The sequence below is a fragment of the Martes martes genome, assembly GCF_963455335.1.
Source record: "Martes martes genome assembly, chromosome: 3".
Taxonomy (NCBI): Eukaryota; Metazoa; Chordata; class Mammalia; order Carnivora; family Mustelidae; genus Martes; species Martes martes.
This window is the reverse complement of record NC_137890.1, coordinates 181,730,632-181,747,274: the sequence shown is the minus strand read 5'-3', so window position 1 is coordinate 181,747,274 and position 16,643 is coordinate 181,730,632. Positions and strand designations below refer to the sequence as shown.

At 36.3% G+C, this 16,643-nt stretch overlaps 1 protein-coding gene and 2 pseudogenes across 4 annotated transcripts in view; 1 reads left to right on the top strand and 2 right to left on the bottom strand.

Moving 5' to 3' along the window:
* The window catches only part of CARF (calcium responsive transcription factor), a 105,152-nt gene that overhangs the window by 32,571 nt on the left and 55,938 nt on the right, over positions 1-16,643 (top strand). For both annotated transcript variants that reach the window (XM_080798671.1, XM_080798672.1), the window contains 3 exons: positions 3,803-3,992; positions 9,465-9,585; positions 12,880-13,023. In XM_080798671.1, the coding sequence (XP_080654797.1) occupies positions 3,803-3,992; positions 9,465-9,585; positions 12,880-13,023 (455 nt within the window). The remainder of the gene's footprint in view (positions 1-3,802; positions 3,993-9,464; positions 9,586-12,879; positions 13,024-16,643) is intronic.
* Positions 11,971-12,540, bottom strand: LOC308339729 (translation initiation factor eIF2 assembly protein-like; annotated as a pseudogene). Its single transcript has one exon. The product of its transcript is annotated as a translation initiation factor eIF2 assembly protein-like (transcript).
* On the bottom strand, positions 14,348-16,239 carry LOC308339822 (heat shock cognate 71 kDa protein-like; annotated as a pseudogene). Its single transcript has one exon. The product of its transcript is annotated as a heat shock cognate 71 kDa protein-like (transcript).

The following is a 16,643-nucleotide window of genomic DNA, read 5'->3' as shown; positions in this document are numbered from 1 at the left end:
TACATAGCTTTAAAAGTTCTTCCAGAATCTGGTATTATCTTTTCCTGTTTTTATTTTCTCCCAACTCATCCATCATTCTTGTTAAGCCTTGTCTTCCTAATTTGTACAAACACTTCAGAATCTTCCTTTATCTCTGCCTTGACTCATTTTTATTGCCATTTCCTAATATGTTTTATTTTCTTCTGTTTCCTTTCTAACTATTCTTAAATCCTAATGCAAGTCCTATGTATCTTTTCTGTAAATAATGATCACTTTAGCTTTTACCTATTTATCTCTTTAAGTGCTTTGGTATTTATTATCACTGCCATTCTTAATTAATTGCCTAATTATTTGTTCATCATTACATAGCATTTAGACTATACACTTTTGAGAGAAGGGACCGTGCTTTTGTACCTATAAACCGTACATGATAATAACTAATTATTAAAATCCTTCATTTTTTTATTTTTATTTTTTTTAAAGATTTCTTTCTTTCTTTCTTTCTTTGACAGAGAGAGAGGGAGAGAGATCAAAAGTAGGCAGAGATTCAGGAAGAGAGAGAGGGGGAAACAGGCTCCCTGCTGAACAGAGAGCCCAATGCAGGGCTTGATCCTAGGACCTGAGATCATGACCTGAGCCGAAGGCAGAGGCTTAACCCACTAAGCCACCCAGGCACCCCAAAATGCTTCATTGTTTTAATCAGATTTTCAAAATGGAAAGGAAAAACATTACTTCCGTTTTAATATTTCGTGAATGTTCTAATAATAAAGTCTAATGATGTGATGTATTGAGTAGAACAATTTTACTATTGTTGCTTTTCTAAGTCATTTATATATAAATCTATTTGTACAGGTAGGTAGATTTTTTTTCCTCCTCACACTTTTTGTTTATTATAGTTTTTCACTGATTTCCAAAAGTAACTATTATTGTTTTTTGATGAGGGTTTTTTTTTTAAAGATTTATTTATTATTTTAGAGAAAGAGAGAAGAGAGCATGAGCAGGGTGAAGGGGAGAGGGAGAGAGAGCATCTCAAGCACACTCCCTGCTGAGCCCAGAGCCATCACGGGGCAATCCCAGGACCCTGAGATCATGACCAGAGTTGAAACCAAGGGTCATATGCTTAACCGACTGAGCCACACAGGCGTCCCTGATGAGGATTTTTTAAATCGTTATTGTAAACTTTACAGAATGCTATAGACATAAAAGCATTAGCAATTATGTAGTCAAATCAGCTTGTCTTACAACTGTGTGCACTGTGTGGCTCTAATGTCATACGTCTTATAAGAAATTCATCAAAACTGTCCAACAGAATGAGTATCTCTATCAGTGAAGGATTCTTTCTTCTCTCCTAAGCTGTATCAGTAGTGAAAAATAGTTTTGCTTAATGGCTGAGGAAATATTTTCTGTATTTTGCTTCAAAATACTGTTTAATAGTGGCACCTGGGTGGCTTAGTCTGTTGAGTGTCTGACTTTGGCTCAAGTCGTGATCTTGGTGTCCTAGGATCAAGCCCTGCGTTGGGCTCTCTGCTCAGTGGGGAGTCTGCTTGTCCCTATTCCTCTCCCTCTGTCCCTACCCTCCACTCATGCTCTCTCTCTCTCAAATAAATAGTCTTTAAAAAGTATATAGATAGATAGATAGATATAGTTTAATAATCCTTTTTACTTTTTGACTTTTCATTTAAATTGGTTTTCCATACACATTTTTTAGGTTTGACCAAAATGTACTAGCTGGATAAATTTCAAAACTGTATTAAACTTTTTTCTCCTGGGGGCACCTGGGTGGCTCAGTGGGTTAAGCTTCTGCCTTCGGCTTAGGTCATGATCTCAGGGTCCTGGGATCGAGCCCTCCATCGGGTTCTCTGATCGGTGGGGAGCCTGCTTCCCCCTCTCTCTGCCTGCCTGCTTGTGATCTCTCACTTTCTCTCTGTCAAATAAATAAATAAAATCTAAAAAAAAAAAAAAATGTTAAACTTTCATCTCCTGATAGAGGCCTGGTTATATTATACTACTTCTGAATTTTTCTTTTCATTGAAAACATTATAAACTCTGTTCATTTTATTTGTTAAAAAATGTTAATAGGTGGATTTTATGTTTCTACTTTTATTTGCAGTTGATATTTGATGAAGGAATACCTGGGCTAGAAAAATATTTGTAAGCGTAGGCATTTTTATTATTTTTAGGGGAAATTGGAGATAATGTATTCCTTGACATAAGATTCTCTCTTCTTCTTTTTTAAAAGATTTTATTTATTTATTTGACAGAGATCACAAGTAGGCAGAGAGGCAAGAGGAAGCAGGCTCCCTCCTGAGCAGAGAGCCCAATGCCAGGCTCAATCCCAGGACCCTGAGATCATGACCTGAGCCAAAGGCAGAAGCTTAACCGACTGTTAAGCGCCCCCAGATTGTCTCTTCTTATTATGACCTGAAGTACAGCCACAACAGTGTTTTTATTAAATATATTCTTGCAGGGTGAAATATTTAGTCTAATAAAAAGATTCCTAGTGCCACATCTCTGGTCTTGTTCCCTTTAACGGAGAAACATACGTGGCGTCAGTTGTAGGTCTATGTGCCTTTTAGTGCAGGAGATCACAGTTAATAGATTTTTCTCTATTGGCATGGAAAAAGCTTCTACTTTTGTTGGTTTACTTACATGTTTGTGGAGAGATAATATCAGTTATTTACACAATTTATTTACATCTTCCTTGTTTTAGGAAGAATGAAGATAGCTTACAAAATACATAAAATACAGTAGCAAGGTGGAAATTAAAATGGGAACTAAAGAATAAAGAAAAACAAGAATGTAACCATAAAATGGAAGTAAGAAATGTATATCTTAATGAACTGAGGGTATGCACGCACACATACATATATATGTGCACACATACACACACACTTTTCTATAATTTAAGCATCTACATTTCAAAAAGGGGAAACCCAGTTATTAAATTCTGTGTCCATGGGTGGCTGGGGGGCTTGGTGTATTAAGCCTCTGCCTTCGGCTCAGGTCTTTATCTCAGGGTCCTGGGATCGAGCCCCACATCAGGCTCTCTGTTCAGCGGGGAGCCTACTTCCCCCTCTCTCTCTGCCTGCCTCTCTTGCCTACTCGTGATATCCCTCTCTCTCTCTCTCTCTCTCTCTTTCTGTCAAATAAATAAATAAATAAATAAATATTAAAGAAAAATAAATTCTGTGTCCATTAGATAAAAGTAATTAAGTTTAAAAAAAAGTAAGTTAATTTCCATAAAATAAAACCATTAACTATTTTTGGTACTAAGTTCAGATAGAATTTTCTCTCAGAGAAGGATCTTCTTAAAATGAATTTTGATAAAATGAGCAAATTCTTTTATATTATTTAGGAGATACTATCACAGTTTTCATAAGCTTTCAAAAAGATTGATGTCATACCAAAATTAATTTTAGCAAAAGAAGCCCCATAGGGAACCAGTACTTTTATGGCTAGTTTTGTGCCAATCTTTTTGGCTCCAGAGGTAGGATTTTAAATATGTGGATGAATGGATACACAATGTGTTCTTCAAATTATCCTCCCTAAATATTATTTCTCTCAAGCAAAATTTTGATACTGATGGTGTGGTCATGAGTTTGACATTATATTCTCTAACATATTTGGATAATATCTATTTGATAATGCTGGTTAAAAGCAGAACAGATACACTGGTTGTAATAGATCATTAATCTAAGAGGACAATGACAGTCTCTTTTGAAAACTGATGAGTCTTTTATCTTGGACAACCACTTCATTTAATTTTTTGTACAATGAAACATATTTGCTAATAATTTTGTTATTTAATTTCTACCACATGCAGAAAATTGGAGATTCATACCGTGGCTACTGTGTAAGTGAGACTGAATTAGAAAGTGTTCTAACATTTCATAAGCAGCAAACACAGAGTGTTTGGGGGACCCGCCAATCTCCAAGCCCAGCCAAGCCAGCTACACGCTTGATGTGGAAATCTCAGTATGTCCCATATGATGGAATCCCATTTGTCAATGCAGGTACTTTTTTAAAGGAATTATTTTAAAAGGTTCAGCACTGCCATGATCCATTGTGAAAATGTGGTTTTCCTAAAAATTTCCTACCAAAATGTCGTTTTTGTGGATGACAACTGAATGTTAATTGATGAAAATGCATGTTAAACTAAAAAGAAAGCTTAAATATGACCAATTATTTTATGAAATTTTAATATATTAGAATAAATAAATAATACTTCCTTAGATATTATGCTGATACATAGAAAATAAAAATATTAATAGAGTAATTTTACTTTTCTAAATATGTGTGTCTGTTGGATTTTTTTTTTAATCTAGTCCAGATATTCTCACCTCCCTTGATTTGTCTTGTTGGACAAATTTGTATTCATTTTATATTTTATAGCTCATAACTCTCAAGTTACTGTGTAGAATTTGAAGGCAATTTGGAGTTATATTATACAGAATTATAATATTAGGATTCTCAAGCATCAAATGTGTTACATATGCTAGTCAAATATTGAGCTAGTGTGTATTAAAGGGGTAGAGTTTTGTGTATGTGTTTTTTTAAGATTTTAAGTAATCTCTACACCCAATGTGGGGCTTGAACTCACAACCCCGAGATAAGAGTTTCATGCTCCACCGACTGAGCCAGCCAGATGCCCCTAAAGTGGTGGGAGTTTCAGTTTCCAGAGATTCACCCTCAGGCTAGTCAAATCCCAAAAAACATGACGACAAGTGATTTATTTTAGGACTAGGGAAATACTGATTCAGCTGCAAGAGTTGCAGTCTCATCTTGGACCTCTGAGGGTGAAAAAAGATATGTGGAGGAACACGAGGTAAATGTAACCTTTTCTGCCCAGGTTTCATCAGCATTCTATAAAAGAAATACAACATTTCTCCCCTCCCTAGTTCTAATCCCCATGCTAACTCTCCACAGGCAGCCACTACATAAATTTGGTGTGTATCTTTCCAGTCTATATTTTTATACTTTATCACACATATTTGTATTTACAGTAATGTATTTTATTGTTTTGAATATTTTGAAATATTCATAAATGGTAAACTATGGACATTGTTATGTAAATTTTTGCTCACCCTTATTTCTTGAAATCCATCTATATTGATGCTTACAGATCTTAATTTAACGAGTACATAAAGTTCCAGCATATGATGAAACCACAATTATTTTTCTTCTAATGATCATTTAGGATGTTTCTAATTTTCAATATTACCAAGAATGCTATAGTCAAACAATATACATTTTCTTTTGAAAAGATGTAAATAAGTTAATAGTGCATGCGTTAAAGTGGAAATGCTGAGTTGCGAAGTATGCCCATTTTATTTTTACAAGATTATCTCAAGTTGCTCTCTAAAGTGGTTGTACAGGACCCATCCCCCAAAAAAGAAATCTTGCATTTGCAACAACATGGATGAAACTACAGGGTATTATGCTAAGCAAAGTAAGTCAGAGAAAGACAGTTATCATATGACCTCACTCATATGTGGAATTTAAGAAACAAAACAGAGGATCATAGGGAAAGGGAGGGGAAAAAGAAAGCAAGACAAAATCAGAGAGAGAGACAAACCATAAGAGACTCTATTCATAGGAAACAAACTGAGAGTTGCTGAAGGGGAGAAGGGTGAGGGATTGGGGTAATTGGTGCTATATAAGACTGATAAATCACTGACCTCTACCTCTGAAACTAATAATACGCTGTATTAATTAGTTGAATTTAAATTAAAGACCACCTATTAAAAAAATAAAAAATAAAAAATAAAGTGGTCATCCAGGTGCAAAATCTGTTCTGTAAAATTTTTGGTCACATGTATTTCAGAATTTTTGGAATGTAATATATTACAGAATACTCAACAGCAAGTATTCTGTTGACCCTATCACATAATTGAACATAGTAATATTTTATGGATAGTAACGCTAAGAGGTACAAAGATTATAAATAGTCACATAAAGTTCAGGTCAGGTTTTGCAATTAAATGCATTCCAAAAAATTTTGTTTTCTGAACTTCTTCAGTTTCAGAATTGTATGCGAGGAATTAGCAACCTATACCAATTTTTACTTGTTTCAGCAATGTATGAAAATTTCCCTTTCCTTCATTTACCTTATGACACAGCATTGTCAGACTTTAAAAATCTTTATATTCTGGAAATTTTCATATATGTGTGTGTGTGTATATATATATGTGTGTATATATATGTGTGTGTGTGTGTGTGTATGTACGTATGTATATATATGTGTATATACACATATATATACACACATATCTAAAAGTAAAGGTAACATATATAATAGTGTGTGTGTGTGTATATGTCTATATGTGTCTGTATCTCAAAGTAAAGGTAATAATACGTAAAATCCTATGACTCTCCCTGTATCCATCATCCAGCTTCAACAACTATTAGCATATGATCATTCTAGACTCATTTATATCCCTACCCACTTTTCATTCCTCACCTCCAAGGTGATTTTATAGCAAATTCCAGATATCCAGTTGCTTTATCTGTAATTACCAAAGTATATATTATATCCTAAAATATATATCTCTAAGAGATAAGGATCTTTGTATATGTATATATATACAATGACTATCACATTATCATATTATAAAGAATTAACAGTAATTTCTTAATGTAAAATGTCCAGTGTTCACATTTCTTTACTTATCTAATAATTCTTTTTCCATAGGTTTGTTCAAATTCACATCCAGACAGATTTCACAGTTTACATTTGGTTTTATCTCTTGAAATTTTTCTAAAAATTTCTCTCGTCTTTTCCCCCAGGTAGTTTATCCTGTAGAGTTTTCTGTATTCTGAATTTTGTTGATTCCATCTCTGTGCTGTAATTCAACATGTTTTTTAAAAATCCCCTATATTTCCTGTGGACTGTTAGATCTAGAGGCTTGATTAAATGAAGATTTAATCTCCATTAAAGTATTTTGCAAGAATATGTCATAGGTGTGTTCTGTACTTCTTTTTTTTTTTTTTAAGATTTTTTTATTCATTTATTTGACAGACAGAGATCACAAGTAGGCAGAGAGGCAGGCAGAGAGAGAGGAAGGGAAGCAGGCTCCCGCTGAGCAGAGAGCCCCATGTGGGGCTCAATCCCAGGACCCTGGGACCATGACCCGAGCCGAAGGCAGAGGCCTTAACCCACTGAGCCACCCAGGCGCCCCTCTTCTGTACTTATTGCTACCTATGTGCAACACCTTTTTGTGATGTTAAAATTCATCAGTGGATTCAGTTATTTTAGAATACTGTCAGATTTTTTATTTTTGCCAATGTGAAGAGTGTGAGATAGTATTTTACTATTGCTTGAATTTGCATTTCTGTATTTACTAGTAAAGTTGAACATCTTTTTATTTGTTCATTTAATATCTTTTTTTCCTTTCTGAATTGCCTATTCATAGTCTTTACCCATTTTTCTGTTTGGTCCTTTATTTTTTTTTTTTAATAAATTTTTAAAAAGATTTTATTTATTTATTTGACAGAGAGAGAGACCACAAGAGGCAGAGAGGCAGGCAGAGAGAGAGAGAGGAAGCAGGCTCCCCGCTGAGCAGAGAGCCCAATGTGGGGCTCGATTCCCAAATCCTGGGATCATGACCTGAGCCGAAGGCAGAGGCTTTAACCCACTGAGCCACCCAGGCGCCCCTTGGTTCTTTATTTTTAAAAATTATCTGTAGCTCTTTACATTCTCCATATTAATTCTTTATTATTATTATTATTATCTCTAAGTTAATATAAATTCTAAGATTTATATTTAAAATTTTAAAGTTTTAAATTTTAATGTCAGCTTTATCAACACTTTTACTTATGATTCTTTTTTATTTTATATTTGAAAAATTTGCTGTACTCTACCTAGAATAGGATATTTTACTTAAAGCCATAAACTATATAGTTTTCACGTACGCTTATTTATATTCTATTGCTATATAACAAATTACCCAAAACTTGATGGCTGAAAACAACAAACATTTATCTCATGGTTTCTGTGAGTCAGGAATCAAAGAGCAGCTTAGCAAGGTGGTTCTGCCTCAGTTTCTGTCACAGACTGCAATTAAGGTGTTGGCTGGAGCTGTAGTCATCTCACCATTTGGCTGGGGGAGGATCTGCTCCCAAGCTCGCTCATGTGGCTTATTCCTTGCCACATGGGCCTCTGCACAGAGCTGCCTCACTGCAGACAGTTGATTTCGCCCAGAGAAACCAATCCAAGCAAGAGCAAGAGAGTACCCAGGATGAAAGTCACAGTCTTTTTATAACCTTATGTCAAAAATAACATCATCTCACTTCAGCCATGTTCATTAGGAGCAAATTAATAAGTCTAGCCCATGCTCAAGGGGAGGGAATTTTTTTTTTTAATTTTTTAAAGATTTTATTTATTTATTTGTCAGAGAGAGTGAGCACAGGCAGACAGAGAGGCAGGCAGAGGCAGAGGGAGAAGCAGGCTCCCTGCTGAGCAAGGAGCCCGATATGGGACTCGATCCCAGGACCCTGGGATCATGACCTGAGCCGAAGGCAGCTGCTTAACCAACTGAGCCACCCAGGCGTCCCAAGGGGAGGGAATTAAACAAGGACATGAGTACTAGGAGGCAGGAATCATTGGGGGCCATCTCAGAGGCTGGTTATTACATTATTGTAGTCCCCCCTTATCCGCAATTTCACTTTCCAAGGTTTCAGTTGCCTGTTCTCAACCACAGTCTGGAAGCAGATGATCCTCCTTCTGACGTAGTGTCAGAGGGTGAATAGTAGCCTAATGCTATGTCACAATGCCTTCGTCATTCACCTCATTTCATCTCATCACATAGGCATTTTATCATCTCACATCATCACAAGAAGAAGAAGGGTGAGTACAGTACAATAAGATATTTTGAGAGAGACCCCATTCATATAGCTTATATGACAGTATATTGTTATAATTGTTCTATTTTATAGGTTATTGTAGTTGATCTCTTACTGTGCCTAATTTATTAATTAAACCTTATTATAGGTATATATAGATAGGAAAAAACATAGTTTATATAAGGTTTAGTATTATCCATCCTTTCAGGCATCCACTGTGGGTCTTGGAATGTATCCCCCGCGGATAAGGGGGGACAACTGTATTCTAACAGTACAAATAGAAATAAGGAAAAATTATAAATGAATATAAAACTTTACATAACAATATTTACTAACAAATGTAGCTTTTGCTAATTTCTACTTATAGAGTGGTGTAAAAACCATATGGATGTAAATATCAGTTAACATTCAATAACTGTGAAATTTGTAAATTTCTTTAACCATAATGTACTTTTGATAAATATTATAATCTTTTAAACTTACATGTTTATACATCTTAGTAAGACTTACTGATGTTTTCTTTCCTTAAAGTTGTGTAATTGAAAATATAAATTTGGACATTGCCACCACTGAGTTATTTTTATTCTAGTGTCCAGAACAGATGGATACTTGAATTAATATCAATAGTTGGTTTTGGCCCACAGGGAGTAGAGCCGTGGTTATGGAGTGCCAGTATGGGCCAAGGAGAAAAGGTTTCCAGTTAAAAAAAATCAGTGAGCAGGAGAGCAGGTCTTGTCAGCTCTACAAAGCCACTTGTCCAGCCCGGTAAGCTTTATTTTCTTTAATTTCCTGTTAATTAAGTATTTATTTTCTAATAACTAATGTGCACATTTTTATTGCGTTTAAACAGTGCCAATAAGTGTACAGTGCAATATGTTTCCTTTTACTTCTACTCCCTATGTCCCTTTTTATTTATTTATTTGTTTGTTTATTATTATGTTCAGTTAGCCACCATATAGTACATCATTAGTTTTTGATACAGTGTTCAGCGATTCATTAGTCCTATATCCCTTTTTAAGGCAACAGCTCTTACCAGCTTCCTGAGTAACTCTCCAAAGATATTCTGTGTATATGCATGCATACCTATCCTCCTTTATACTCATAAATGTTGAAATCTTAGTAAAACTTACTAATATTTTCTTTCCTTAAAGTTAGGTAGTAGTAGGTGCCTTGGTAGCTCAGTAGGTAGCACGTCAGTCTCATAAAGTTAGGTAGTAGTATACTTTCTTTCCTGCTGTGAGTTCACATTGCTTTATTTCTATTCTAAATGCCTGTTGTGGTTATTTACTGCACAACTGTTTTTGCTTCACACTAGTGTGAATGTAATGACATATACCACTCTATGCTTTGTTTTTGTTATTTCATTCCCAGTATATCTCAAAATTGTCTCCATATCTGCACATGAAAGGACTTGTTCCTTCTTTGCATTTATTTATTTTAAAAATTGAAATATAATTGGCATATAACATTATATTAGTTTCATGGTTCCTTCTTTTCAGGAGCCATACAATATTGCTTTTATGGATGGATTGTCATTTACTGAATTAGTCCTCTAATGATGGACATATAAGATCTGAAAAGTATTCTTTATTATTATATACAAAGCTCCAGTTAATAACATTATACCTATTTGCATACTTGTGCAAGTACATCAGTAGAATAAATTTGTTGAAATGAAATTGCTAGTGAAAAGGTTATATTATTTTAAATGTTTACAGGTATTATAAAGACAGTCGCTCTTTAGAAAGATTTCAACAGTAATATTCATACCAGCAATATATGAGATCAACACAATAAGTTTTAGATAGACTAAGACTACAGATTGGTGATTGCTTTGGGTGAGAATGAAAAATTTGAAGCAATAAAAGATTTTCATAATGTTCTTTCTAATTTTTTTTAGACATTGAAAGTTTTAAATTATCAGATAAAATTTTAAAAGATAACATATAAAGGTTGGGGATAGTTGATCTTTGAAATATTTGGTTTCAACATCACATTTTATATCACAAACCTGTACATTCTCAAGAAGTTTTTCAAATTAGTTCAGAAGAGTTTTCATAACTTTAGGTAATATTTAAACCTGACTGTGAAGCAAAACTTTTAACTGCTTTTAAATATAAGCAGTATAAAACTTTAGATATAACTTGGGAGAACACCTCTATGTGTGAAGAAATAACTTTATTCCCTATATCATTCTACAAGTACTTTTTGAATATCACTTGTGCCCAGCAATACTTTGGGTGCCATGGAAAAGAGGGAGACTGAAAGAGGTACAAGATTTTACTTAATCATGGGAAACTTAAAATATAGTTGAGGCAGATCAGAAAACAAAAAACTGTTGGAAAAGATAATGATATAGTATATAGTACCAAATGTGTCAGTTAGCTAACTCAGCAGGGAAGGAACATATCCATGCAAATTCATTAACAGGGAAGAAAGTACAACTTAACATGAATGCTGAAGTTTAGATTGCATTTGGGTAGATAAAGAGTGAGAGGGGAGATCTTGCAGGTCAGGAAATTATATGAGTAAAGATATGATGTGATTGTATTTTTGGTATCAGAGGAGGAAGGAACATTGAAATGATAAACTTGTCTGAAAAAAGCAATTTTTACATTTGAAGTAATTGAAAGTTAGATTAGGTACTAGAATCATATGGGATGCCTTGACTACTGCCAAGAAATTTGTACTCGATTAAAGAGCAGGTAGATTCTTCAACAGAGAAGTACAAATGTGAAGAATTATTGTGGTATTAATATATCAAGTAGATTTAAAGAACGAGACCAAGAGGCCCAGAAGGAGGCTATTAAATTAGTCTAGGCATGAGTTTTTCGTTTGTGTTTAAGTTCTAATTATCATTTATTTTTACAAGTAGCAAAGTTCCTCCCCTTTTTTCTGGCTTATTGTATATGAATATAAAAAAGTATTGATTTCACACTGCCTCCCACCCCAACAGAATGGGGTAACAGGAAGTTGTGAGTTGAAAGTAGCCTCTGACACCAAGGTGGTTTCCTCTTTACCTGGGACTTGAACTCTGGTACTCTCATCAGTCATCCTCTTACCGTTTTCTTTTCAGTTTATGAAAATCAATGAGTTTATGAGCATCCTTTCCCAGTAGACGGGTCTGCAAAGTCTTTGGGAATTCAGTAACTCACGTACTTTATGATTTGTGTAACAGAAGGCTGAAGAATCAATTCATTACCATTTTCAAAGAACAAGCTCATATTCTATACAGGGATGTGAAGAACCATGAGTACAATGAAAAAATGGTTGAATGAAGTTGTGAGTGATGAAATCAGAACTCTTGAACAGTAGAAAGACTTCACTGAGGACTTTACATTTCAGAGAACTGTTCATTGCTATCCAGTATGTATCCCTTGGGGCACTCCAGTTAAGCTTAGGAAATACCCTCACCCCCACCCCCACCCCGCCCCGGGAGTTGATAACTTCTTGACCTTTAATGGTGACTTTGGGAAATTCTGGTGCCATAAAGGTATCCGTGTTCTCATCATCCGACCACTATATTTCTTCTGCCTTATTATCACTGTTTGGCTAAGAACTTGTTGGCGGATCTTCTCTTCCTGAAACCACCAGAGTTCCATCATCAAGTAAATAATCCTTCACGTTCTGAGGAGTGGAAGAATGACACGTAATGGTAAGGCTTCCGAACAGTGGCTGACACACAAAGAACTGACAGTGCAGCACATGCTCCTTCTTCATCCTCCAGCTGCCGCAGCTGCTGCCCATCCCCTCCTGCCAGGACCCTCCCAGAACCGCCAGGCATGAGTTTTTTATGGCTTCCAGGAAAATTGGCAAGAGGCAAATCCAGAAACAAAAGTTAATATCCATAAATATTCAGATATTTTTCCTGATGTCTTGATTATTGTTAATTTGCTAAATATTGCGCACTGAGAATATGGCTTATTTTTCAACATAATCTGCTGAATGCTTTCTAGTTTAATTGATTTTTCTCTAAACTTCAATGCATAAACTTCCACTTGGTAAATTTGATTTTCTTGATATTATAATGAAAGAAATTCTTCTTTTGCTTACAAACAGGATTTACATTAAAAAGGTACAGAAGTTTCCTGAATATAGAGTTCCTACAGACCCCAAAATTGATAGGAAAATAATCCGAATGGAGCAGGAAAAAGCCTTTAACATGCTAAAGAAGAACTTGGTAGATGCTGGCGGTGTTCTTAGGTATGACATTTATATTGTTATTTTATTTTTACAAACTAATTAGCTCCATTTACAAGGTATTTTTTGTAAGAGAAATTATAAATATGTCTTCTAATTATTTCATTAAGAATGGTTTTTATAAGGCAGATGTCTCATTAGCAATTCCCTAGGTATTAAAATTTGCCACTGTGTAAGCCATTGAGTTTATCAACCACGTGTTCTGATAATGCTTACCAAAGACTTATGTATACCATATGGAAAGTTTTCCCAAAAATGTCAAATATGTCTTTAGCAACACATATAATTATATATTTCATACTTTGTTTCTGATATTTCTTAGGAGCCAAACTTATAGTCACCTGTATATATTTTTTAACCCATCTTTGATTACCTGTAGCAGCCAGAAATTAATTCTAAGCCCTACATAAAATTCTATTTTATATACTTTTTGTGCTTCAGAGTTTACATAAGAAGAATGTTGGCTGGCTTTCTTACTTTTCCTTATGTGTTCATCCACAGGAAGGATTTACAGTAGTACAATGGGATTAAGTGCAATATAGCTTTTGTAAAAACAAAATAAACCAAAAAAACTTTTGGATATGGACACCTGGGTGGCTCGGTTGGTTGGGTGTTCCAACTCTTGGTTTCAGCTCAGGTCATGATCTTGGAGTTGTGGGATCAAGCCATGTCAGACTCCATGCTCAGTGGGGAGTTTGCTCTTCTCTCTCTGCCCATTCCCAGGCTTGTGGGCTCACTCTCTCTCTCTCTGATAGACAAATCTTTATAAAAATAAATACATAAGTATGTAAAATGAACTTTTGGATATATGAAAAATGAGTAGCCAGTAATTAGATCATTCAGTTTGGAGAACATTGCATATAATTTTTTTTTTGCCAATTTTAAATACAGTTTTATTTAAGACATTGCGTTTTCCACTTAAGAATACAGTGCTTATAGGGGCGCCTGGGTGGCTCAGTGGATTAAAGCCTCTGCCTTCGGCTCAGGTCATGATCCCAGGGTTCTGGGATCGAGCCCCGCATCAGGCTCTCTGCTCAGCGGGGAGCCTGCTTCCTCCTCTCTCTCTGCCTGCCTCTCTGCCTCCTTGTGATCTCCATCTGTCAAATAAATAAATAAAATCTTTAAAAAAAAAAAAAAGAATACAGTGCTTATAAAGTGCAATGTTTATTTCCTTTCCTGTGCACATATTCCATATTCAGTTATCAAGAATGCCCAGTTTTTTGCTATAGCAGCTCAACTCTACAGCTGCCACAGAATTTGCTACAAATTTGGGTCCTTTGAATATTGTATGTGGAACAATGCTAGACCTATTTATTCTCAGGTTGGTTTAATCAGCCTCTTCAATGGTGGGCCCAAAGGAGGCACCACCAGAGGGAGGAGCTCCACCGCCAGGAAAGCCTTCAGGCACTCCGGGCATGCACCCTGCACTCTGGTACAGCTTGGTGATGATGGGATCGCAGACTTTCTCCAGCTCTTTCTGCTGGTGTTCAAATTCTTCCTTCTTGGCAGTCTCGTTCTTATCAAGTCGGTTGATGATTTCATTGCACTTATCAAGAATCTTCTGTTTGTCTTCATCATTTATCTTGCCCTGAAGTTTTTCATCTTCAACAGTTGCTTTCATGTTGAATGTGTAAGACTCAAGTGAATTCTTGGAAGACAGTTGTCCCGCTGTTTCTCATCTTCGGCTTTGTACTTCTCAGCTTCCTGGACCATGTGCTCAATATCTTCCTTCCTCAAGCCACCCTTGTCATTAGTGACGGTAATCTTGTTCTCTTTGAGGATACCATTAGCATCGATATCAAAAGTGACCTCTATCAGTGGGACACCACGAGGGCCAGGAGGTATGCCTGTGAGTTCAAACTTTCCAAATAGGTTGTTGTCCTTGGTCATGGCACGCTCACCTTCATACACCTGAATAAGCACACCAGGCTGGTTGTCGGAGTAGATAGTGAAGATCTGTGTCTGTTTGGTAGGAATGGTAGTATTACGCTTAATGAGAACAGTCATGACTCATCCAGCAGTTTCAATGCCAAGATAAAGTGGAATGACATCCAACAACAGCAAACCTTGAACATTTTCAGGTTTGTCTCCAGAAAGGATGGCTGCCTGGACAGCTGCACCATAAGCAACAGCCTCATCAGGGTTGATGCTCTTATTCAGTTCTTTTCCATTGAAGAACTCTTGGAGAAGTTTCTGAATCTTGGGGATATGGGTAGAACCACCCACCAGGACAGTATCGTGGATCTGAGACTTGTCTAATTTGGCATCCCAGAGGGCTTTCTCTGCAGGGTCCAGGGTGCCACAAAACAGGTCAGCATTTAATTCTTCAAACCCAGCATGAGTGATAGAAGTATAGAAGTTGATTCCTTCATACAGAGAATCAATCTCAATACTGGCCTGGGTGCTGGAAGAAAGTGTACACTTAGCATGTTCACAAGCAGTACAGAGATAATGAACTGCCCTCTTGTTTTCACTCATATCTTTCTTATGTTTGCGCTTGAACTCTGCAATAAAATGGTTGACCATTCAGTTGTCAAAGTCTTCTCCACCTAAGTGGGTGTCTCCAGCTGTGCACTTAACCTGAAAGATCCCATCTTCAGTAGTAAGGATTGACACATCAAAAGTGCCACCTCCTAAGTCAAAGATCAGCACATTCCTTTCAGCTCTAACTTTTTTGTCTAAGCCATAAGCAATAGCAGCAGGAGTTGGCTCATTGATGATTCAAAGTACATTGAGACCAGCAATAGTTCCAGCATCTTTGGTAGCCTGACGCTGAGAATCATTGAAGTACACAGGTACTGTGACAACTGCATTGGTAACCGTCTTCCCAAGATAAGCCTCTGTGATTTCCTTCATTTTCGTCAAAACCGTAGAAGACACCTCCTCTGGATAGAAGCTTTTTGTCTCTCCCTTGTATTTTATTTGGACCTTGGGCCTGCCAGCATCATTCACCACGAAAGGCCAATGCATCATATCAGATTGGATAACAGCATCATCAAATCTCTGTCTAATCAGGCATTTGGCATAAAAAACTGTGTTGGTGGGGTTCATCACAACTTGATTCTTTGCAGCATCACCGATCAATCGTTCAGTGTCAATGAAGGCGACATAACTTGGGGTGGTTCGGTTTCCCTGATCACTGGCAATTATTTCCACTTTCCTGTGCTGGAAGACACCCGCGCAGGAGTAGGTGGTGCCAAGATCAATGCCAGCTGACATGGTTGCTTCTGTGTAGGCCTGGCTCAGCTTGAGAAGAACACAGCAATCTGAAGATCTAGCCCCATGTTCAATGAGCTGGAGAACATTGCATATAATTTTTAAATAACCTCCATTTCATGCAGTATCAGTCATCACAAGCACTTTGTACAAAAGTAGCTATTAAAACAGTATCCTACCAGATCATTTCATTTTCCTACCATCTGTTCTTTTGCACTGCAATATGAAAGACCTATATTCATCTTCTAGTTAATTCTCTTGCTCACTGGAGCAATAAGAGCTGTGTGCAATAGAGGGGCTGTGGGGCAATAGAGGTAGTATATTGAGCTCCTGTCAGGGAAGATTCTCCCACTGAGCTCAGTCTTGGTAGACTCTGAATTATAGCCACCCTTTGTTTGGAAGGATTA